We start from the raw sequence: 24,396 nt of genomic DNA, 5'->3' as shown, positions 1-24,396 counted from the left end.
AATTGGAAAAGTTGCCTGAAAGGCCAGGACTAGCTGAGCTTTGTTTTAGTGGAGGTGGTGCTGAATTTAGTGCAAAAGCAGGATTGATTTTGCCACCTCTTCTCTTACAGATGACTTTAGAGTTTTCTCCAGCTCATTGGGGGTTTCTTAGATTTTCTCTCAACAGATACCCCAAAAAGCCAGACACACTGTGACCTTCACTTCCTTTTTCTCACTGAGCCTGTGGCTTTGTTTCCCAGTTATTTAGGGCATTTATTTTCTGCTCCCACTTCCAAAGATGCTGAAGGATCTGAGCAGGGCTGGAACAGCCCAGCAGTCTGTAACCTGGCCCTCAGCCTGCTGCCCTGGGTACCACAGGCCCTATCCAGGATGGCAGCTGTTGGGGATGGTCAAGTGCCAATTAATAAATTGCATTAATAAACTAATGTGCATCATGACCCAGTTCATAGTGATGGCAGGAGCTTTGCCAGGTTGGTTTATCTCTGCTGAACCAAACACCAGGTGCTGCTTCTCAGCACTAAAAACTGGAATGGAGAGTTTATTTTCCCTTCCCCTTCCTGCTTTAATGCTGGCTTTCAAAGATGAGTTAACTTTACAAAAGTTTTCATTAGGGAAATTAAGGAATTCTTCCCAGGATGGTTATTATGTGACATTTTAATTTTGATTTTTCTGGTGAATGAAACAACATCTTCAGCAGATTTATTGCTAAGTGAATGGCCCAGCCATGGCATGTGTCAGACCTGTAAAACACTAAAAGTCAGGCAGGGGATTGTTGTTAATCAGAATTTATTACGCCACATAAAGGCATATTTACAGTCCCACCAGGGGACGATTAATTTGTTTGGGGATAAACAATTAATCTCCCTGGGAGTGGGAGCAGAAAATCTGACACGGTTTTATGTCTTTTCCCAGCATGGCAGAGGCAGGATTGCTCATAGCCTCCCTGGGGGCATCTCCCTGGCACTGCCAGGGGTCAGCAATGCCCAGGGCTGGGCAGCCTGGCCTCCCTGGCAGGGTTTGCACTGGGAGCTGTGCTCTTTACTGGGATAAATGGGTTTTTTCCTGCCCTGCCTGAGCTGGGCTCTCACAGGCAGTCTCCTGCATCCCTGCTGTTCCTCCCCACCCTGCCTATTTTTGGGTTTCAGCCCTTGCATCTGTTTCCTGCATCCTCTCCTTTCTGCTCAAGATGCAACAGGCACAAACAGGGAGGAGAGAGGGAGGTGCTGCACAGTGGGAAGGAGAGAATTGCAGCTGCTATTCTTTGGTACCTTTGCTTCATGGACTTCTTCGAACTTAAACATTATTTCTCTTTGAAAGCAGCTTTTTGATCTGTGCAGGAGCAACTTCAGTACAGGGCAGGAGCACTTGAGAAATTCCCAGCTGAGGCCATGGAAAGGTTATGACAAAAGCAAAATTTCTGTTCTCCAAGAGCACATGCAGTGTTTTGGCAGGTAATGTCAGCACACAGCCAGCAGAATGTGGGAGCCAGGCAAAGAGCAGTGGTGTGTCCTTTTCTGCTGTCACCTGCTTTTGGGGCAGTTGTGCCCCTGCCACCCCTTCTGCCCCCAGGAGCTGCCTAGCAGCTGTTGAGTGGCTCAGCATTCCTGGCCCACGTGGCAGAACCCAAACCTCACCATTCACCTTCACCTGAATCTTCTCCCATTTATTCACAACGAGACCTTTGTTCCCTTTGCCAAGGCCTGGCTGGATTTGGGGGGGTTTGGCCACCCCTGTGCACATCAGGGTGCTGCCAGCCCTGAGACCCCTCAGTCTTGTTGCCAAACCCTGATGGCAGCTCCCAAACCAGACCAGTTCTTCTGCCAGTTTAACTCACCTGCACCCAGCCTGTTTGTGCCTTTTTCCTGTCACTTTGTCCTGAAGAAGACCTTCACACTTCTCCACAGGGATTAAGTCGGAGCAGCTCATCACTTGTTTCCAGCAGGAACTGTGAGTTTTTAGAGGATTTGAGCCACCACAATTAAGGAGAACCTAGATCATTAAAAATAATATGCTTCACACAAGAGAAGAACCAGCCTGCTTCACAAGACCCCTTTCTGCTGAAAAATTCATTGCTCTAAATAATTAATGGTCCTTGCAAAGGAGGATGGTTTTGCCGGGCAGAAGGTGAAATGCAGATGCCAGGCAGAGTAATCTTTTTTTTTGTTATGAATCCAGAATTCCTGGCCATGCTGCTGCCCTGGGAGCAGTGGGGGAGCCAGGGCTCTGGCTGCTTTCCCCATGGGGACCCCCATGAGGCTGGGGGAGTGTCTGTGCAATGGGGACATCCATCCCATCCCATCCCATCCCATCCCATCCCATCCCATCCCATCCCATCCCATCCCATCCCATCCCATCCCATCCCATCCCATCCCATCCCAAATCCCATGGGTCCCTCCTGGTGTAGGGACAGGGCAGGGGGCCCTGCTGGGGGTGTCCCAACCTTGTACCTTAAGCCCTGAAGCAGCTTTTGTCTGTCCAGGTCTCAGTGCCTTGGAAGCAGCCTCTCCATTTCCCTGGGTAGCTTTTGCACTGCTGTTCCTTTAGCATTGCATGTCAGGAATTCATTTATTGCTGGGACAGCATTTGCATTGCTCAGTGCATAAATAGGCTATAAATAAGATGCTGATTTCTAACCACTGCACAGCCCCAGGAGAAGCACTCACACCAGGGTGTCAGGTGTGCCTGGCCTGTCCCTCTCCAGCACCAGTGTGTCCCTTGGAGCAGTGGCAGCTGCTGGGACACAGCTGGCAGTGGCTGTGTCACCCAGCACCAGCCAGGGCAGCTCAGCAGTCAGGAACAGGGGTAGGTGTAGGGCAGGGCCAGGCCTGTGGGACAGCACCACTCATGGGAGGGGGTTTTGAGCTGTTGGGACTCCCCATGGGCATCCCAGGGTAAATCCAATTCCTCTTCCCCTGCTCAGCCTGCCTGTGGTTCCTGCAGAATAATTTACATTATTATTGTAATAATGATATTATTACAAACAGTAGCAGATTGTTTGTGACCTCTTTGGGGAGGGGAGGTAAATGGAAAGCTGTATTGGGGTTGTTTCCCCCAAAAGCTCAGGTAGAGAGGGCAAGATAAAAAAGGCAAACTGTGCTCTGCTAACCAGAATGTCTCACCAGGACAAGAGGGCTGGAAAGGGTGAGAGTGGGACCTGACCCCCTCAGAACAGCTCCCACACAGGTTATAAAAGCCAGGCTTTCCAGGGAGGTGGGAGTGAGAGCTGCCTTGGAGCTGTGCTGTTCCAGGAGCTGAGGCAGGTGTCTCTGCAGGGGGACTCACCAGAGCCAGCAGCACTCCTGGAATGTGCTGGGAAGTGACAGGAGCTGCAGCATTCCCTGGAATGTGCTGGGAAATGACAGGAGCTGCAGCACTCCTGGAATGTGCTGGGAAGTGACAGGAGCTGCAGCATTCCCTGGAATGTGCTGGGAAATGACAGGAGCTGCAGCATTCCCTGGAATGTGCTGGGAAGTGACAGGAGCTGCAGCATTCCTGGAATGTGCTGGAGCTGCCATGGCTGCTGGGCCTGAGGTGTCCTCATGTTGTTTAAGCCCTGTCACCAGCTGGCTGCTGGAGGAGGAAGGTCCCCTCTGTGCCCCTGGCCATGCCCCTGGCTGGGCTGGCACGTGTCCCTGCTGGTTCAGGCCACCTTGCTGCCAGTGCCACCCGCTGTCACCTGCAATGGGGACAGAAAGAGCAGCAGTGCAGTGATTGAACACCTGTATCCAAGGGCAAGCTGTTTTGCCATGAATTAATGCTTTTCCCTGGTTTTAGGCTGCTGGGGGTGGGAGCAGCCTGCCATGTCAGCAGAGCTGCAGTGGGATCCCCAAAATGCCTGCTCATTGCCAGGCCTGCTGGGGCAGGGCTGCCATGGGTCCTTTCAGTGCTCAGGAGGGGCACTGACACCGCACACACATCTAATGGCACTGGCTTAGGACAATTGTCACTGCAGCCCCAGTGAGCCCTGGGAGCAGGGCATGGCTGAACCTCGGGCTCAGCACTCAGCAGTGAACTGAAGAGACAAAAGGTGGAAGGGAAAAGGTGGGAGAACCGCCCATGACAGGGCTGCACTGCCCAGTTCCAGAGGGGGATTTTGGGGTGTGTGTGGTGTGGGGTGACCTCTCTGACAGCCCCTGTGTCCTTGCAGACGAGTGCAGTGCTGTGTGCGGGCGGCTGTGCCCTGCTGGCCCTCAGCTCCCTGCTGGCCATCGTGGCTGTGCTGCTGCCCGGCGGAGCCTGCGAGCGCCGACTCTGCACCCTGGCTGGCTACATGCAGACAGCAGCAGGCAAGTGATGGGGCTCTGCTCTTTGGGGGGGAAGGTGGGGTGTCCTCTCATGCCATCTTCAAGCTCAGCAGCATGAGGAGCTTGCAAACTTTAACCAAGGGTGGGAGAAAAGCAAGTGGCTCTTCAGTTCAGTGATTGCCTCCATTGAACATCACCTCGAATCACACAGGGATCTGTGGCACAGACACACTCACACCCACTGCCCCCAGCTCAGGGGGCTGTGGTGAGTGTGGAGACCAGGCAGGGTGCTGCTGCACCTCCTGGGGTCCAGCAGATGCTCCCTGTGACGTGTCCAGCTCCATCTTTGTGGCTAAGCCTCTGGAGGGATTCCCCTCTCTGAGCTTTACACCTGACACAGGGGTTGCCCAGCCTGTCCTGTATCTCCCCAGGCAGCCCTGGTGATGCTGCATCCACTTAAAATTCCATTGCAATCATCTGTGCTTCTGCCTTGGGGGAGTGCAGAGAGAGGGGAGGAAGCTGGGGAGGGACAAACCCCACTGGAGACTTGTCAACCCTGCAGGGAGCCATGTCCCTGAGTGTTGGACCAAACCTCCCCAGCTGGCCATGAGCCACCACAGGAGATTAATGCCCCTTCGTGTCTGTGCCCAAGAATAAACTCCTTTGCTTGGAGAAATTCTCAGGGTCAGCCAGGCTTTGTTCTCTGCCTGGAAGCATTCAAGCTGCTTTGGGGGGAAATCCTGTTACACGCTCTCCTCTGCAGGGCTCATCCCCTGGGATCTGATTTGGGACAGATGGAGCAGGACAGATTTCAGCCATGGCTGCTCCAGCTCAGCCAGACTGTGGGGCCACACACAGCTCCTTGTGCTGTCCCCTTCTCCCAGTCTGGAGATTCCCATCTCTGCTGGCCGGTGGCCAGTGGGTCCCCTGGGTGGGGGACAGAGGCTGGAGGAGCCCCATGGCAGATCCAGCTCCAGGGATGGGTCCCTTGCAGGGGATAACTGGGGTGGAAAAGGGTAACCCCACATTACCTTTGCCTGGAGGGTGGCACATCCCTGCTGTGTCTGGAGCAGATACAAAGCAAAGGATTAGGAAGAGTCCCTGGAAAGGAAACTGACTGTGGCAGATAAATACAAATGAGGAGCTGCCAGGGGTTCTGGTAATATTGAACAGGCTGTAAATAAACTGTAGGCTCTAAGCGTTATTGACAAATGAAAATTTACTGGGGACGTTTGAGCAAGCTAATGGGTTGCTTTAAACCCTGGCATTGCCTGCTAAGCATTTTGTCTTGTGCTTTTTAATTTCGTGCACTGTGGATTAATTCCCATTCAGAGCCAGGCAGCCCTGAGTCAACAGAATTAAATGGTTTAATGTATTTGGATTCAGAAATGCTGCCCCTCCATAATTTCTCTCCTTGTTCCCCCCTCCCTCCCTAGGAGGAAGCTTTTCAAGAGAAATCAGCTGCAGCGAGGTGACAGGGAAGACTCCCCAAAAATCACATTATCTCAGAGAAAAACAGGGATTTTAGGATAGATGAAATTATAGGGGAGGAAAGGAAAGCAGAGCAAGCCTGGAGGTTTGGTAGAGAAGCTTTCTGATGGGCGGTGGGGGGAAGCTCTGCCAGGGGTCCCCTTGAGATGCTGGCAGAGCAGTGGGGGTTTGTTTCTCCCAAATCTCAGGTTTCCAGGTCCCAAAGTCACCTTTCCTCTGTCTGACCAGACATTTTCCCACTGAAACCCAAATTTTGCTCTCCTTTTCCCATTTCACAAAGCCAACCTGAGGTATTCTTTTAGAGCACCGAAGGTATGAGTAAATGAGCTCAATTGTATAAAACATTGAATCAGGAATCCAATGTCCTGCTAAAGAGCCAGGAGCATTGAACATGCCAGGAGTGCAGGAGCAGAGGTACCAGCAGAGCCAGAATCAGCCCCCACAGGCTCTGCACTGTCTCAGAAGGATGCCCTGAGCTGCACTCACATAAATCCAGGTGCAGAGGCCAAGGATTGATCCCTGAACCAAACAGGAACCAATCCTGAGAGCAGCCCCACAGCAAGGGCAGCCAGGCTCAAGCTAGAGCTTTAACACTTTCCTGCTGTACATTTGGAGAGCCAAATTGTGCCTTTGCAGCCCCAGAAGGGAGGAAGATAAAAACCTCAGGCAGACAGAGCAGAGCTCTAATTGCAGATGCAGACAGGCCACCAGGGTTCAGAGCTGGGCTAATTGCCACCATGCTTTGAAAACAGGAGTCCTGATGCCTGGCATCCACTCCTTAGGAAAAAACCCAACATATCCACACAAAAGACAAGAGGATGATCCCTAATGAAAGAGTTAATGAGCAACAGGGAGAGGAGGGAGGATAAAGGAACATTTGCTCAGCTCTCACACCCTACAAAGTCAAAGCTGCCTCTGAGAGATTAGACATGAGGCTCACTGCCTGTTCATGGTGTCAGCTCACTAAAACAAAACTTCTGGAGATCCTTCCTCCCAAACATGCATGGCAGCCCCTCCAAAGAGGCCAAGGGAGCCAAGCTGGCCCATTTATGTGTGGGGTGCCCCAATCCTCAGCTGCAACCCATTGCTTTTGCTGGAGAGAGTCCTGGGGCTGACCCCAGGGACAGGGAGGACAAATGGGGGCACAGCTGAAACCCTGCCAGTTGTCCTTCAGCAAAAGCCTCTTTGCTGGGGTTTTAAAAACAGGAGTTAATTCCAGAAAGAAATGTCTCCTGCTGCATGGGGCTGAAAGGGAAGCACAGGGAATGTTCTCCAGGGCTGATTGTGGCTGTATAACCTCTCTGGGGGCTGCCAGGTGCTGCTCAGGGGCCCTGCAGGGCTCTCAGAGCAGTTTTTCAGTGACTGGCAGGGGGGAAGGTGCTGGAAGGAGCACGGGGCCACATCCCAGTGTGTCAGGCAGTGCCTGCACCCACGGCAGCTGTGGGTGATGCCCTGGGGTGCTCCAGGGCTCTGCTCTGAGCTGTCACAGCCCACACAGCCCCCAGCAAATGCCTCACAGGAGTGTCCTGAGCCTGGGGCAGCTCAGAGCAGCCTGTGACAGGCTTCCAGCAGGAATTGTGCTCCACAGCCCAGAGCATCCCCACCCCCATGGGAATGGCCTTCCCAGGGCAGTGAGGCTGATGAAAACTGAGATTGCCACTCAGTAAACCCCATCAAACAGGAAATCTGGGCAGATTTCTGCTTTGGGAGCTCGTGGCACTAAGGGAAGGACTATGGGTGCCCATGCTCCAGCACTGGAGCTGGTTCCATCTGCTGCTGAGGAATGAGTCCTCACAGGCAGGACGAGCAGCCTCCCTCATCCCTAAAAGCCTCAATAAAGGCAGGATTGTGTTGATTTTGGGAAGCTTTTGGAAGCTCCTGCTTTGCTGGCAGGGGGTGGCTGATCCAACCTGCAGTGGCCCCATGGCTGCTGCTCCTTGCCCTGGTCTCTGGGGCTGCCAGGAGGAGCTGCAGAGCTTGGGACCTCTCTGAGGGCACAGAGCACAAGAAGCCTTCAGGGAGAGAGCTTTGCTTTCACCCCACACTGCTCTCTGTCCAATCCTACCACCATCAAGTCACTGCTCAAGACAAACCCAGTGTTGAGGGAAATGATCCTGACCTGCCTGTGCCTTTCTAAGGCTCTTCTGGTTTTAAAGAGCAATTTTCCAGCATCACCACGACAGAATCAGAGCAGTCACAAGGCTCCAGCAAGACAGGCAGAAACCCTCAGTTATGCAATTTAGCCACACTGTAATCCCAGGTTTCATGGTAGTCCCAGGAGCTTCTTCCTGGAAAATTTGATTGCGTTGTGAAGCCAAGATCCCTCTTACTGGCAGCAGCATGGTGGCATTACAGAGATGGCCTCAGCTTTTGGTCAGTTAAGCAGCAGAGCAAAATACAGGAGACCTTTGTCTGTTCTTTAGACACTGATCATTCAGTAAGAACAGAGAAAGAGGGAGAATTGTTCACTTTCAGATCAGTGTGAACCTTCTAAATGTATCAATTCCCAAGGACTGAAAACCAACCCAGATTAAAATGCTTTGTGCCGTTCCCAAGGGAGAGCAGCAGGATGGGTGGGAGGTTTGGGGCAGCCTGGGGGCAGCAGGGCCACAGCAGTCCCTGGCCAGGATACTGTCCCGGTGTCACAAATGCTATTTAGGAAGGCAGCACATGATCCTTCCCCCTCATTGCACCTCCCATCCCTCCCTGCATCTCAGCCCATCTCTAGGATCGATGGTGCCCTGTTTGTCCCAGGCTGTGCAGGCTCTGCATGGCAAACAGCACCATCATCTGCATCAGTATTGATCCCTCAGGCTCCCATCCATCAGCCTGGTGACGTATAGGTAATGTGTAATTAGTAATTTAGATAAAAACATCACCAGGAGGGAGCTGCCAGGCCAGTGCGTCCATGGAGCAGCAAACAGAGGGCTTGTGGCTGCCTGGTCACTGCTGACCTGCCACTGAGTCACTGAAACTCTTCCCTTGTCTTTTGGGTCCCTCCCATCCTGCCCCTCTCCCAGACATCCCCATTGGAACAATGGCATGAGGAAGGCACCCTGCCAAGCCTCCTTGCCCAATGCACTTGTGGGGATGCTGGAGAGCAGCACCAAGGATGGTGCAGAGGCCACCAGGCAGTGGGGACACGCTCTGCTGCTGGGTTCAGTGTCCCAGCACGGCTCTGAGGGGACAGAACTGGAGCAGGCACCTCCCCAAGCAGGGGGAATTAACTAAAAACGTTCGGGAAGGGCCAAGGAGAGGAGGCTGGGGCGCTCCCAGCCCGGGCGGGGCAGAGCCAGCCGCGCTCCTGTGGCTGCCGCAGCCCTGAGCCCCATCCTGCTGACCGAGGGTTGTTTGTCAGAAACATCCTTGGGATTCGGAAGAGGAACTTGGCAGTGCAGGCAGGGGGGAAGCAGCGCCCTGTTGTCCAGGCACTGATTTGATTTAAAATCACCCAAAGCTTCCCCCATCCCTGTTTAAAAATAGCAGCTTGGCTTTTATCACAGTGCCCACACTGTCCTTCTTCTTGTGGCAGAAAAACACGCTCAGTCCTGATGCACTGACACTGCTGGACGTGCTCAATCATCAGAGCAGCATTAAGGAAATGCTGCCATAAAGCTGTTTCCCCACTTAGGAAAGGTTCCTCAGAACTGCAAAAGAAGCTCCCAAAATAAGCAAAGTCCAGTCTTCCTGCAAGATGCAAAAGCAAAACACAGGAGCATAAAACCTGAGCCTGGAGATGTGTCCTGCTCCTGAATTCCAAGGGCAGCTTGTTTGTCTTTCTCTAGAAAGAGCAAAGCTGGGAGCAGCTGCATGATCCTCCTCAGTGCTCAGGTCTTCACTGCCATCCTCATCCTCTCCCCTCCACATTTCACATCCTGTCCTTGCCACAGAGACAGCACTCACACGGTTGGAAGCCCTGATTCTGCCCCTGGTGCAAGGCTTTTCCCCCCCTGCTTTCTTTAATTACATTAGCAAAGTCAAAAAACTGCCTTTGGCACGTTATTATTTAGTCAGTGAACTCTCACTAATTCCTGACACAACCAATAAATATCTGAGGTAGAAGCTCACTGCCAGGAGCTGGAGAGGGGCTTGGTCACAGCCCCACTGCTCACTTCAGGGCCAGTGTTGCTCATGCCTGACTTTCCTGTGCTCTCATTTTGTTCACTTGCACTGATGCAACTCCTCTTCTGTTACATTTTTTTGCTAATTTCCTTCAGAATTCAGCTCAGTAAAAGCCACAACCATCCTGAGCCTTGTGCTGGTTTGTCCTGGAGCAAGGACTGCTCTGAGCCCTGTGGAGATGCTGGGCACCAGCACCAAGCCCAGGTGTTGTTATTCCATCAGTCTCTGTGTGCTTCAGAATTTGATGAACTCCTGTGTTAGAAGCAACAATTGACTTCTTCTTCCCATTTCCCTCCCAGCTGGGAGGTGCTGTCTGGGAGGATGTTGCAGGGGGAAAATGAACTTGTCAGATCTGCAGATTGACAGGCATGAAAGTGGAACCACAAACATCAACTTCAGCCTTTCAGGAAATTTTTACTTCTGCTGAAACAGTAATTTTTCTGTGCTCACTCCAGTGCATACATTCGAGTGACAGATCATCTTGGTTTGAGAACAATTTCATGATTTTACTTCCAAAACCCGAAATCTTCATTGGAGAGCCAGGCCATTAAACACAGCAGTGACAGGGGAGGGGCTGGCAGCTCTGCTCACAGCCAGCTCCCTGCCACAGGTTAAGTGCAGATCATCCTTCCCAAGGCTCCAGCTTGTCTCACACAAGGTGCAGAGCTGTGAAGGAGAAGGGGCCAGACCCTGGCTGTGCTGTGGAGCAGCTGAGCCTTGCTCCACCCCAGTGACAGATGACAGAGCTTCATTTCCATCTGACATTTGGACAGATTTCTTTCCTCTGCTCACTTCTCATGGTGTGCTGGGATTCTCTCCAGGTAGGTGGTGCAGTTTGGCACAAAGATGCTGACTTGATGCCTTTGCCCTCCCTTCAGGCCAGGTCCCAGCAGCACCAGTGTGCTGGGCTAATGCCAGGAGCAGAGCATTTCTCAGCAGCCTCATTTAGAGAATAAACCAGCCATGTCCTTTCATTGGCTTCTTGGAGAGGGGCAATACATTTCCAGTGGCATCAGTGACAGAAGCAATATTCTTTCATTGCTATCATCAGAAAAGAGCAGCTTTATACTGCAAGAAAGCTGTATTTCACTTGTACAAAACATATTTTTTATTTCCTTAAACCTGGGGAAATCCTTGTCATATTAATATGTGTCTGAATTGCTTCTCTTTCAACAGTTCTCCCAGGGATTTGAGCTCAGACCAGTTATTGCACTTGGATGCAGTAACAGTCCATAAAACAGTATATTCTGTAAATAATAACAGTGCTTTGTAATAAATGGAGACTACAAATAACAAGTGCCACTGGGACTCCAGCACTGCTGCCCCTGAGGAAATACAGGCCCCAAGGAGCCCAGCACTGTGCCAGAGCCACGTGTTTCAGATGGGAAAATCCATATTTCATTTGATTCCCTCTGCCTGTGACTCTCCCTTCAGTTCACAGGCAGTTGTTCCTTCTATAAGGCAGGACATTTACCTGGATTCTAACATTTTCAAGTCCCAAGAGTGGGGCTTGTGGGTGTTACCAGAAGGCTCCTCAAGCCACATCTTTCTTGAATTTTTGGTGAGGGATGGCCTTGATAATTACTTGTCTTTCATGAAGTTTAATTGATCTTGTTGTTTGTTGCAGCAGAGAACAACAGCAGGAGAGGGTCCCCCTTCCCATGCAAGTTCAGGCTGTGTAATAAACCAGATCCTGCAAAGCTTGAGAGCATTTATCATTTATCATTTCACAGCTGTCATTAGTGGCTGCCCAGCCTGCTTGTTGCACGCCCACAGTGCTGAGCAGGATCACGTCCTCTTATCTCCTTGCTGTGTAATTATGTGTTCAGCTGAGGTTTCTTTTCACCAACAGTTTGACTTCTCCCATTCCCCCTCCTTGCTTAGCTCATGTTTGTTGGAGACAACCCTGCAACCCTCCTGCAGGGCCACCTGAATGTCCTGCCTTGCTGTGGGGAGGGAGCTCATAGCTGAATTTCATGCATCCTGAAGCAATTGTGTAGACACCACATCATCTTTATTGACTCATCCATCTGCACTGAGTGCAGGGTGTAATGCTGAGGAAAAAAACCCTCCCTGTCCCCTGTGATGCTGGCAGGGAGCTCAGGACTGTCAGGAGCAGTTTGCAGTTCAGTCTGCTCAGGGATGCATTTCAGGGAGTTTTGGTCAGCCCCAGTGCCCAGCCCTGGCTCTGGCAATGCTGAAGTTTTTGGCCTGTTGCTAAAACCAGTATTAGCAGCATGGAGACAGTCTCTGGCCTTGGGGGGAGATGTAAGTGTTTGATGGGCTGGTTGGATGCTGGCTGTAATTTAAAAGGCATCTGAAAGTGGGGACAAGGACCTGTGAGGACACAGAGCAGGGCAGTGTACAGAGAACCCATCCCCTGTCTGCCAACACCAACATGCTGCACCAAAACCTAAAGGCTGACATCAAATTTAGGGTGCAGCAGCGAGCCCCTCAAGGTCTCAAAAAACTCTGTTTTGCTGGGATTAGATGAAGCTCATGCTATTTGTATATCTTCCTTGGAGGTCATTACAGGCCCTGGCTGGCCCAGCCTTGGTGAACACAGTGATAAATCTGGGTGGCAGCTGCTGGCTGTCTTTTGTGTCACAGATTGCCCAGGCAGTTAAAAACCCTGCATCTGTGCACCACAGCCTGGCTTTAGGAGCAGGGGTGCAAAGAGAGGATTTCCCTGAGAAAGGAGCAATGAAGATCTGACAAATGGGTCTTTCCACCTCCTGCAGTCCTGCTGACTGTGGCACAGACCCTTTGGTGGCACTTCCAGTCCCCCTTTGCTTGCTCTGATTTGGCTTCAGTGTCCTGGATAACTGGGAGGTGCTGCTGGCTGAGCTGGGGAGGCAGCCCTGGGAACAGCCACAGGAGCAGTGGCTCTGGGCCAGCTCCACTTCCTTTTTGCACAGCCTGACAATGCAGGGAGTCTGGCAGAGGTCTCTGTCCTCCTGTGGGCACGTAGCACAGCTCCCAGGCGAGCTCTGCTTCGGAAATGTTTTGCTCTGCCTTCCTGTCTGAGCCTGTGCTGAGCTGGATTCCTTTGCTGGTAAGGAACAGATCTGCTCAGAGGAGAAATTTACCCTGCACCGAGTGTAAACACAGATGGAAACGTGGTGGAGCCCTTTCCAAAGTCAAGGGAATAAATCTGTTTAAAAGGCTGAACACCTGGGGCAGTGAAAGAGCAGGTGGAGCAAGAACCCCAGAAAGGACACTGGGGCTAAGGCAGAGGGCACAAACTGCACAATTAAGTGGAGAAATCACCCCAAAGAGCATAACAGAAAGGAGAAGAGACTCCTTTATGAATATTTTTTAAGACTCCAGAGTTTTTTGAGCCCTGTGAGTTGCATCCCAAGCAGGTAGGCTTTTCCCCTGGACCAATCTCATCTGCCTTCTCTAGGGCAGCATGTGAGGGATGCAGCCCCACATCCTCCAGCTGCTGGGAGGGGTGAGCAGGATTTTCCTCCCTGGTTAGGCAGCTATTGCAAGGACAGGAACCCTGGAAGGACAGGGCAGGTTCACACCAGTGGAATCAGTTTCTTGATGGTTTGGTCAGCTCTGCTCCTCCAAATTTTCTATGTTCTACAGTAACAGCACTCCTGAACAAAGGCCTTGGTCCTGCAGGGTTTTATTCACTTGCCTAACCAAAAAGCTAAAAACATGGATAAGCCTTGGATGGCTGAGAAAATGTGAAATTGGGTTCTCCTCCCAGCTGTAACCTTGGCAGAAGCACAGCTCTGGCTGCTAAAGCCCATAAAATGCACAGCCCCTGTTGCTCCTGATAGGGGTATAAAATTATAATTACTTGAGGAGTGACTTACCATTCAGTGAAACAAGAATCTTCTCCTTTTTGATTGAATTACTCAGTGGTTATTCCTAGAAGACTGGAAGCAGATGGCAAGCTCTGGCCAGGCATTTAACAGCCTGAGTTATGGCGTGGAGGGGATGGAGCTGAGCTCCAACCTGCTGCTCCTGCCTTCCTGCTTGCTTTGGGTCCCATCCTGGGGCATTCCCCAGGACAGGAGAGGCTGGGGGGCTGGGACAAGAAGGTTTGGAGCAATGGATGGAGATGTGAAGCAGCAAAGGGCTTGTTTTCAGCTGAGCTGGCAGCACAGAAACGCAAAATGTTGTTTCTGTCAATCCAGTGCTGCTTTGGCCCAGGTAGGCACATCTTGACAGCAATCCCAGTGCACTGTCAGGAGCCTGTGGAGCTGGGAGGTGACAACTGCCCTTGTGGCACACAGGAGAGCTCCCCATTCTTGCAGGCCCAGGAGGAGGAGGGATGGATGAAGGCAGATAGTCCCCTGGGCTGGGGGGGAACAAACACAGCTGTACAATTTCTGCCTCACTGCTCCTCCTGCCCCCGTGTATCTTGAGCACATCAATAAAATCAAACAGACTATTAGCAGCATGTCCAGTTATCAGCCATGGATGGGCATCATGCAACCTGCATTTTATGAAGTGCTGCTCCTACCTCTGCTGGGGCTGCAGTGATTATCACATCTCCTCACAGCTGGGCCACACCACAGCTTTTATGAGCTACCCTACATCAAAGACCCTTTCTTTTCAAAGATAAATTAACAATTCTCTCCCTTTCTTTTTATTTAATAGCATAACAGCCAGCTGATTACTAGGTGAGACACCAATCGTGTTGCTGAGCTGTGCTTACTGCATTGTCTATTTGATTATTTTTATTGAATAAGCAAATGTTCTCTCAGAGCTCTGAAGTCCTTATGAGGGAGACTCATTTTCTGCTGCTGTGATCTCTTTGTCACGGGTGGGTGATGTATGAAAAGGAATTGCAAATAGCTGTTTACAGCAAGCAAAGTCCCAGAACAGCCCACTTCAATTTCTGCTATCTGTCGGAGGCTGTTGCTGGTGATGGTCAAAATTAATTAAGCAGGAAGGAAGAGAGCAGAGAGGCACCATGCATCCAGTCCTGCCATTGAAATATTAATGGTGAGCTAATCAAGAAAGAGTATTTATGAATATCTAATCAGCTCACAGTTTGCAGTTTTACTGAAGCAGTGAACTTCTGGGCAGCAGCCCTTTGCAGGAGGTGGGTGGGCTGCTCCTGATCGCTCTATCTGGGAATAAACAAAGAGCTCCTGCCTGTCACAGGGGCTCAGGGACGTTTTCCTTCCTCGTCTCACATCCCTGCTGTCCCTGGATGCTGCTGCATCCTTCCTGCAGTCACCCACAGAGTGTCCAGCCCACAGCATTCCCAGTGCTGTGTTTCTTCCTCCCCAGTGCCAGAGGAGAGCTCAGCTCCTCCAGGACTGAGCTGCAGCCTCTGTCCACATCCAGGTCTTGGGAAAAGGCTCCAAATTGTACCTTGGACACACAGCCTGGCCCTGTCCCTCCATGCCTGCTACAGGCACCCCACAGGAGGCAGCAGCTGTGTCCTTGTCCCTCCTGCCAGAGTGTTCCCAAGCTTTTTATGGGCAAACAGAAGGTGATGCTTGTGCTGCAGGGCCAGTGTGCACTGCAGACCCCCCAGGCTCAGTGCCTGCTCAGCTGCTTTCTGCCACCCACCACACAAGCAGGGAAAAACAAGAGGAAACAATCCCATGGCAAAGCTGGGCCGATTCCAATCAAAGCCACAAAAGTAAATGTCAGTTTTGGGTGCCAGGAGTCGTCAAGCATCATTTCTTTCTTCAGTGTCAGTGTAATGAGGGCTGTGGCTTTGGAGATTTCTATTGCTGTGTTTCTGCAAACAGTTCCCTCCTCTAACCTCCTGGAAATTGGATTTTGTGGGGCTGAGCAGTTTGTGTGCAGCAGATAGCAGCAGGACTGATAAGCAGAAACCTGTTTACACACTCACTCTCATCTAATACTCCAACTGGACAGGCAGCTGCCTAGATTATTTTTTGAATTTCTCTTTTTTTTTTTTTAATATCCAATGTAATCCTTGTTGGCTGAATGTTTTGCTGCTTAACTGGGAGAAATCTGAACTAGGCAGTTTTAACTTGTAAAAAACATGGAAATGATGTGAAGAAAAGGATAAAGGTAATGAGTAAATCTTAAATGCCACCAAGGAAGAATTGAGTGGTGATCAGGAGGGAATAGAAAAAATAGAAAGCCTGTGCTGTCCTGTGTGAGGTGGTATTTCATGTGCTGCCAAGGGAGTCGGGACTGGATACAACTCCAAATTCAGAGAGTCCTGGCACATTGCTCTGACAGCCACAGGAACTTTCTGGGAAAGGAAAAACAAAGCAGATGGATGGCATCAGTTAAGAACAGTGGAAGGTACCAGGGATGTCCAGGGAAATGATGGAGCCCAGTGGCTGCATCCAATGTCTGTGGGAGGGAGAAACCCCCTGACTGCAGATGTGTGGGTGCTCCTGTGCCCACTCCAGCTCCTGGGGCTGCTGGGGGAGTGAGCAGCAGGATTTCTGCAGGAGGAGCTCTCTGCAACGTGCTTCCCTCCACTGCTCCAATATAACCCAAATCTGTCAGCCTTTAGGGCTTGCTGAGAAGGTCATCTGTGAGCATGGCTAATTATTTCAAGCAAAGCATCAGGCTAATGCCACTAACCTGCTCCCAGGGACTGAGCTCTGCTCTGTGCCTTGGCTCTGTAGCTGCACACGAGCTGCAGGGAATTGCAGATGCATGGGAGTGTGTGTAAAGCTCATGGATATAAACTGATCCCACTGGCATGTACCTTGAGCACAGGGAGGAAAATTCACATTTTTCATAGCCTGTTCATTCAGTTGTCATGAAAATGCTGTTCCAGCCAAAAGGCAGAATCTCTTCTTTCTGCCATTTAATTTTCTTTAATCTGCTCTTGACATTTATTGAAAGAAGTATTTTACCCACATCAAAGGCAAAGATTTCAAAACATCACATGGAAAAAATCTTAAGGTCAGTCCAAGTGAGGTTATGATGGCTGACATGAGATGAAAGACTCTGGTTTCCACAAGGAAAGTCTGTGCAAAAGAAGAGGCCTGTGCTCTGAGGATGCTTCATTTGCACCTGGCAGGAGCTGCAAGTGGTGGCCTTTGTGTGTCTGACACCTTCAGCAATTCAAGCAAGGCTGTCCTTAATATGAACAGGTTCAAAAATGGAAGTTGCCTTGATAACACAAGTTTTCAGAAGGCTCTCACAGGGGTGAAGTGTTTCCCATGGCTCTGCCCAACACTGGCCCAACTCTCTTTGCCTGGGGCAGAGCTGGCCCAGCTTTGCCTTCACCCTCCATGAGGGAGTGGTGCTGCTTTTCACAAAATTAAATGAGCCAAAACACCTGACAAACTGAACAAACTGCTGAAAGTACATCCAGCAGAGGGGCCAAGCCTGCAAGATGTGTGGAACATCCTGAATGCCAATTCTGAAGAAAGGTGTAAAATGTAAAAGACTCTCAGAAAACTTCTGCATTTAGTTCATTTTGCATGGGTAGAGGTAACAAGCTGACACAGGTTAATTTATAGCTTGGCTGTATGCTGATTGCAAAGCACACATTTCCACTCAGCCACCATGAGTAAATCACTTTCCCACTGGTTCTCTTGGCATATAAAAGAAATTTCTCCCTTCCCGACATTTAAAAAAAATCCTAATATGTTATACACTCCATGACTTTATAGCATCTTTAATATTTAAAAGGCTAGAATCTATAACCTCAACCTTTAACAAATGTACAGTAACGTGATAACAAATTTGCCTGGAACAGCTGCTATCTTGGTACCAACTGGCACGAGGAGGAGGGAGGTAATTGGCTTGTTTTCAGATAATTACCATAATTGTAGTGACACCATTTGGATCACATCTAACTGCATTCCTGCTGCAAGTTGGATAATTTAATAATTGGCAGAATTTAGACTGACAGTAAAGGTAAAGTCAGCATATGGTGGGGAATCAGCAGGCACCTCCCTGCACTGCTGCTACAGGCTCTGCTGCTGCTGCTGTGAACTTTAGCAAAATCTTTTGGTTTTGCTGCTTTTCTTGAGCTCTGTGACTGGGCCACATCTTTGCTCCTTTTCTGATGCTTGTCCTGATGAGATCACATTTTACACCTCTTGAACCTTTTGATTTGAGATCAATCAGTTCAGTTCACTCCTACCCAAATTACTGCTTCCTTTGTGCTCCTGAGTATTTTTAGCTGTCCTAGTTCTGCTGGGGGCTCGTCAGAGCTCTGCTCTGAAAGGGGATTAAACCATGGTCAGGTGCTTCCAGGCAGCAGCCAAATGCCTCTCCCAGAGACTGAAGCTCCCTGGAGCAGAGCTCATTGCCCTGCCTGAGCTGCAGGGGTGTTGTGCACTGCAGGGGACTTGCTCCTCTTGTGCCTTGCTGTCGTTGGCAGCTGAAGGGATGCAGCAGCTCCTGTGCCCCCAGAGCTGAGAGCTGCCCAGCACAGCCCAGGAGCTGCAAGGTAAGGCCAGGAGGTGGCTGAGGCTGCTGGGGGAAGGCAGGGAGGTTTCTCAGCTCAGCTTCTTGGGCTCTTCAGGAGGTGCAAAAGGAGCAGAGCACTGAGCTACTGCCCTGCAGTGCCTGTCCCTGGCCTTGCCCTGCCTTTTTCTGCAGGGCAGAGCTGAGCACAGCTGCCAACACCACTGACAGTGCTGAGGAGAGGGGGCTGCTGGAGCTCCCCCAAATGAGAAATACTTCTAGGGTGCATTTGTTTGTGTGGCTCTTGTGCTTTCCCTGGGCTGAGCCCAGCCACCAGGTGTACTTTCCACAGGTCCCAGTGGGTGAGGGGGCTGGGGATACACCCTTAGCTCAGCTCTGCAATGCAGCCCAGGCCTGGGAGCCTGGGGGATCCATCAGATGCTGGAGAGAACTCTGGCATGGAGCAGGGGAAAGGCTCATCTCTAATAGACCCCTCTGCCAAGATGAGGTTGATGGCTCCATCCCAGACTGGGCACACACAGCCCTGGCACAGGAGGGAGGGAGGGGGGATGACTAAAAAGTAAATCCCCAGGTTCTGGTGGGTGGTCTCCAGGGTAGTGCTGAGAAGGAGTGGGAGCTGTGCTGCACCAGGTTTGGGATGCCTGGAAGCAGCTGCTGATCCCCACACATCCCGTCTCCCTGCCCTGCACACAGAAACTGCAGGGTATCCCTTTCCTTGCAGCATTCCCTCCCCCTCTGTGATTTGTTGCTGCCAGGAGGCTGTGCATGTGGAGGTGGCATAAATCTCACCCAAAAGAGAGAGAAGGAGGAAATTTGCATTTGCTTCATCACTGGCATATTGAATGCAGCTTTCCAGTTCAGTGCTGAAAGCCTGGGCAGGTCCCAGGCTGAGGCACTTCCCTCAGGATAACCCAGGGCCAGCACTGGGGCTTCCTTCCCTGCTGGAGGAGGCTCCCACAGCCAGCAAGGAGCAGCTCCCCCCCTCCACCCAATTATCCCCAGATTAATTTCAATCCACTCCTATTTATATTTTGTGCTATCAGCCTACATAATTCTGTAGTATTTGCAGGCTTCAAGCATTCACTGTGCTCCCCTGTGTTGATCTGCCAACAGCCACAAACCCTTCCCTCATTCAGACCTTCCAGTCCTCCAGCTCCTTTCTGTGTCTCACCCCTCCTTCCAAGTTGCTTCCATCCAGACTGACAGTCCCTGTGCTGGAGTTAAAATCCCCCAAGCTGCTTCTGGAGGCTACAGAAAGCAATTAGGGAGATTACAGTCAGAGCATGGTCATGCTGCTGCAGGGGTCTGGGTGTCCTGTCACAAGCAGGCAGCCTGGACTAAGAGGCTTTCAAATAACAGAGCATAAGCAAACAGAAAAGCTTGGAAATTGTTGTCTTCAAGACTGCATTTTGCCTGGAAGTCCATGAGTGTTTTCCTGTGCCAACACTAAACTGGATACAGGGCAAAGCAAAAGATGCAAAAGAGCAAGGAGAAAGCAAGGGGGATATAACACATTAATCAGAGGCAAAAGTTGGAGGCAGTCTGCAAACCTCTGCTCCTGCAGGGGCTGACAGCTGTAAATAGCATATTGAAGCCATGGAGGAAGTAAAGAATTAATTACAGTGCCAAGACCCAATCCCACTTCCAGCCACAGGCAGCATTTATTAAGATCTCACTGAGGCAGGAAAGATTGAACAAGGGACTCAGGGGACTACGAAGGGGAAAAGAATTAATCAGTTTGTCTCAGGAGACTGGAGAAGTCAGCTTAAGTAAAAACTGGAAGTAAAATGAAAGGGGGAACAAGATGGTTGGAAAGCTGGATCTGTTTGAAGGAGAAACTCTGGAGTCACAGCTGGGAGCAGTCCCAGGGGCTCCACTCCCCCACAACAGAAGCTGGGCAGCCTTGAGGACAAAGGCTGAAAGTTTGCCTTGACTTTTTAATAGGTTTAATAATGTCACTTTGGGCCTCTTCATTCCTTTTCCTGGCGGAAGGAGGCCAGGAAAGACATCCCCAGTTCCAGTGCACCACCAAGGAGCTCAGATTCCCCACATCCCACTTTAACTTGGACCTGGGAGTCATTCCCCAGCTGAAATTCCCTGATAGCCAAGCAGGGCAGCAAGGGAAGCTACACCCAGTTGAACAAATAGAAGTCCAAACCCAGAACCAACACCCTTAAAGGAACATTTTTGTCCCTGCCCATTGTCAGCCCAGTGTTTTCCATCACAATAACATTCAGTTATTTATCTTCTGAAGTGTACAACATTTTCCTCCCTCTTTTGTGCTGTTGCTTTTCTGCCTGTCCCTCTGGGAAAGGTCACTGAGCTTCCACGTTCCTGCTGTGTAATGAGCTGTGACAAACGCTGCTGACCACGCTGGGGTCACAGAGTTTTAGAGGGCCTTGAACACCAACATCACAAGGAGGGAGCCTGTCCCCATTTGTGAATGGTGTCCCATTGCCAGGCTCCTTCCCCTCCGTGCAGCTCAGAGGCAGAAACTCCCTGGAAGCCAGGTCAGAGACCTTTGTCTTATTCTTCCCCCTCAAAAATCCCAAGCCTGACATATCCAGACATAAAATAAAACTTTGCATGTAATCAAAGTAAAGAGTGAATGGAGGAGCACACTTTGTCCTCCTTGGTAAGTTTTCAGGAAACAGGAAAGCATTCCTATTTTCCTTGCATGTCCAGAAACAATCTTTCTTGAGAAAGCCCTTATGGAAATGCAAAATGCAGATCCTATAGCAAGGTTTCTCCAAAATCCAACAGCTTTGATTCAGAAGAGAGACACCAAAGCTCTGCTTGTTGCAACAGAAACACTTTCCAATAAAAGTGCAGTTTAGAAAGTTCCTGACTTTATCCTATCAGTCTCTTTCACAGAAGTACAGGTCTGTGCCTACATTTTTAGCAAACTTCCAGATTACTGGAATTTACTGATTACATAAAGCACAGGTTGTAAGGAACAGACACTCCACTAAGAGCTGCATTGGGTAATAACCCTGAACATCTGAAAGCATCATAACAGGATGGGTTTAGTCCCATGTTATGACAAAGAGGATTAAAAAAAAAAAGTATTTTCTGCTGATTCTGTGGTGGTATTTCCTGGGAAAACCACTAAACACTGTTTGCTGGAGTTGAATGTGCATGAATGATGGGAGGGAGGGATGTGCACTGTATCACAGCCCCTGGCTTTTGAAACCTGAGGCTCTAAAGCTGTGAGTGCATGTGATGCATGCCCAGCATCCCAGCTCCCCATGTCCAGGGCAGAGCAGCAGTGCCTGTTCCTGCTCCCTCTGACCCAGAGCACCACCAGCCTGGGTGCAGCCAGCCCCTTCCCTGACCTCACATTTAAGGTGAACAAACCACCAAGCCACAGCTGCAGGCAAGACTTAAAAAACTCCACAAGCCACCAAAAATAAAGATGTGTCTCTCCCAACACATGTGTAATGTTTCAAACCATACCAGCCAAAGAACTGAATGTGAAACTGGTGCAGAAATAGATCCTCCCTCAGAAAATGAACAAGAAGAATGCTTGGGGATATGGATAAGACAGAGGTAAAACCTGACAGTTGGAGATGGAAGAGCCTCCCTGAACCAGCTGTGCTTCCTGAGGTCCCACGAGGCCCCAGTTTCAGTTTTTGGGCTGTGCAGTCCCAGCTGCACTGTGTGCCTTCCAGAGCTGCCCCAGTTTCAGTTTTTGGGCTGTGCAGTCCCAGCTGCACTGTGTGCTTTCCAGAGCTGCCCAGTGACACCTCACAGCTACCCTGTTAACCAACCCAGAAGGGACAAAACCTTCCCACCCCTTTCCAGTCAGCTTTTCCAGCCTGGTGCTGGTGAAAGCCTTGATGCATCTCACTTTAATGTCCCCAGGGCTTATCGATGGATCCCAAAATTAGATCAGCAGACCCCAGCAGGCTCAGGAGTCTTAGCCAGGCTTGTTACCTTAATGAAATGCTAATTGCTGCTTCTGCAGACTAAAAAAGTGCCTTTGGTCCTACAGCAGCTTCAGTTAAGCAGTGTTAATTGCCAAAGCTAATTATGTTGCTGTTGCTCCTAGATACTGGTTCAGGTTAGGTGTGTAAACAATGAACCCAGTCAGTGCCCTGGGTGCTTTCTGTGCACGGAGCAGGTGCTGCCAGGGAACAGGGGCCACATCCTGATGCCACACACACGGTGCAGGACACGACCAGGGAGGTGACAACCTCTAGACAAGAGACCTCACAGCAAACCTTCTTCCTAAAATTTTTAGGATTTGTGTTTTGAGAGAAAACACTGGAAGAAAAAAAATTATCTTTCCTCAGTTCCATAGATACAGGTTTTATTCATTTCTTTAACCAGCTGTCCTTAAAAAGCTTCAAATTTCTTCTGTGACGCAATTAGTGGAAGCCAAGGAGCAAACAGATCTGGGGTTCACCTACCCAAGGGAAAAAAAAACCTTCAAATGCCTTTTTTGTTGTACATGCCACATCTGTTTCACTGATGAAACTGCCAGCTGAAAAGGTGCATCATGTCAATTAAACCACCAGAATTTTCCAAGATCTTTCTGAAAAACCATTAGGATAAAATATTTGCTGGTTAGAATAGCCTTAGATAATTGCTCCAAAGGGGTTTCACTTTGCCAGGCCCTTTGGGAACCACTGCTTTGGGACTGGAGGCAGAAGCAGCCCTGTGTCAGCAGCTGTGGGGGTGCAAAAATCAGGATGAACCTTCCCTGGGACACTCCCAGGGCAAACAGGAACAGCCTGGGAGAGCCACAAGGAAAATTCTCTTGAGTTAGGTGTGCTGCTTTACTGCTTTCCTCCTTGTGCTGGGCAGGAGCAAAACAAAGCAGGCAGTGCTATAGGTTGTGATTCTGGAAAGAACTACTTTACAGAATCCTGCTTGCAGTAAAACAGCTTTTATCCCAGATCCAATTAACAGCTGAGTTACAGGACTCCAGTGGAATAAAGGGCAGTGAATCTCCCAGCCTATTTACATGATTTATTAGAACACTGCTGTCTGCAGGAGCTGCTTTATGTTTCATTTATGAGGACACAAGGGGGTGAAGGCTCAGTTACCAAGCTGTTGGGGTGTTCCTACCTCAGCAGTGCTGAAATTCTCCTACAACAAAGGCACTACCAGACCCCCCTTGCCGCAGCACTGCTGGCTGTTCATGGCATGTCAGCCATGGCTTCCTGACTGGCCTTGGCAGAACTGCTGCTGGAAAAGCACCTCTCATTCCCTCTCACTCCTTTCCAGGTTCATCTGGAGCAGAGAGCCAAAGCTCAGACATCCTGAGGGAAAAAAATCGAGTTCCCAGCCTGGCAGCTGAACCAGCAGCAAGGGGAATTGCATGTAGTGGGAGTTTCTGTAACAAGCATGGAGAAGTTGGGACTGGAGTTTTCTCATCTCTGTCTCTGAAACTTCCCTTTCTAAGCATCTTCCAGGCCAGGAAAGGATATTTGAGCTGACAGCCTTGGAAGGGCTCCACCATTTGATGTTTGTATGTTTGTAGAGGAAGCAGAGAAGGATTTTCAGTGACAGATGAAATCTGCAGTCCTTCTAACACACCAGAGATCTCTTCTAAAGAGATTTTGCCTCTTGAAAGCCAAACTATAAGGTATCTATTGCAGAGATGTTTGATACCAGGAAACTGAGTCTGGTGAGAAAATGAAAGTGTTCATGGTTTTCTCCCACTGCAATCAGTATTCCTGTAAAATAGCTGTTTTCCCTGTCTTGCATAGCAATGCAGCAGTGAGACCAGCTGCTGTTTCATTTTTCCCTTAATTTTCAGGAGTAGCTGATATACTAAAATAATTCACAAGTAATGTGACTTTCTCTAAGTGTCTGTTTTCAAGAAAAGTGTTTTTCTGTGTGTGGTGGGGTTTTTTAACACTTCAGTGGTGTTCTGAATAGCTGTTAAGATGAGAGGCTCCAATGCCATGTTGTATCAATATCACAAAATTGGGTGCTCCTGAGGGAAGGAGCCTAATTAGGATTATTATTTATTGCTAGAGCAGCCTTAGATTTGGCAAGTCCTCTCCCAGCAAGACTGTGTTCACTCCTAGCATATGTTGTTTGGATCCATCATTTGAACTTAAAAGCTAAAAGTACTTTTTCTCTAATGGGAGGAGATGCAAGCTTTCCTCCAAATCTCTCCAGGAGGTGGAAGGCTCTCTCAAGGGGTTGCCTTTTTCTGTTAAGTGTTTCTCTAATG

General features: G+C 49.9%; 1 protein-coding gene across 1 annotated transcript in view; it reads left to right on the top strand.

Moving 5' to 3' along the window:
• LOC115911716 (transmembrane protein 211-like) overlaps positions 1 to 24,396 on the top strand; it is a 57,522-nt gene that overhangs the window by 5,653 nt on the left and 27,473 nt on the right. The window contains exon 2 of the mRNA XM_030962897.1: positions 4,148 to 4,286. Coding sequence (XP_030818757.1) covers positions 4,148 to 4,286 — 139 coding nt within the window. The remainder of the gene's footprint in view (positions 1 to 4,147; positions 4,287 to 24,396) is intronic.

The sequence above is a fragment of the Camarhynchus parvulus genome, chromosome 19 (genome assembly GCF_901933205.1).
Source record: "Camarhynchus parvulus chromosome 19, STF_HiC, whole genome shotgun sequence".
Lineage (NCBI taxonomy): Eukaryota > Metazoa > Chordata > Aves > Passeriformes > Thraupidae > Camarhynchus > Camarhynchus parvulus.
This window is presented reverse-complemented; position numbering and strand designations above follow the sequence as displayed.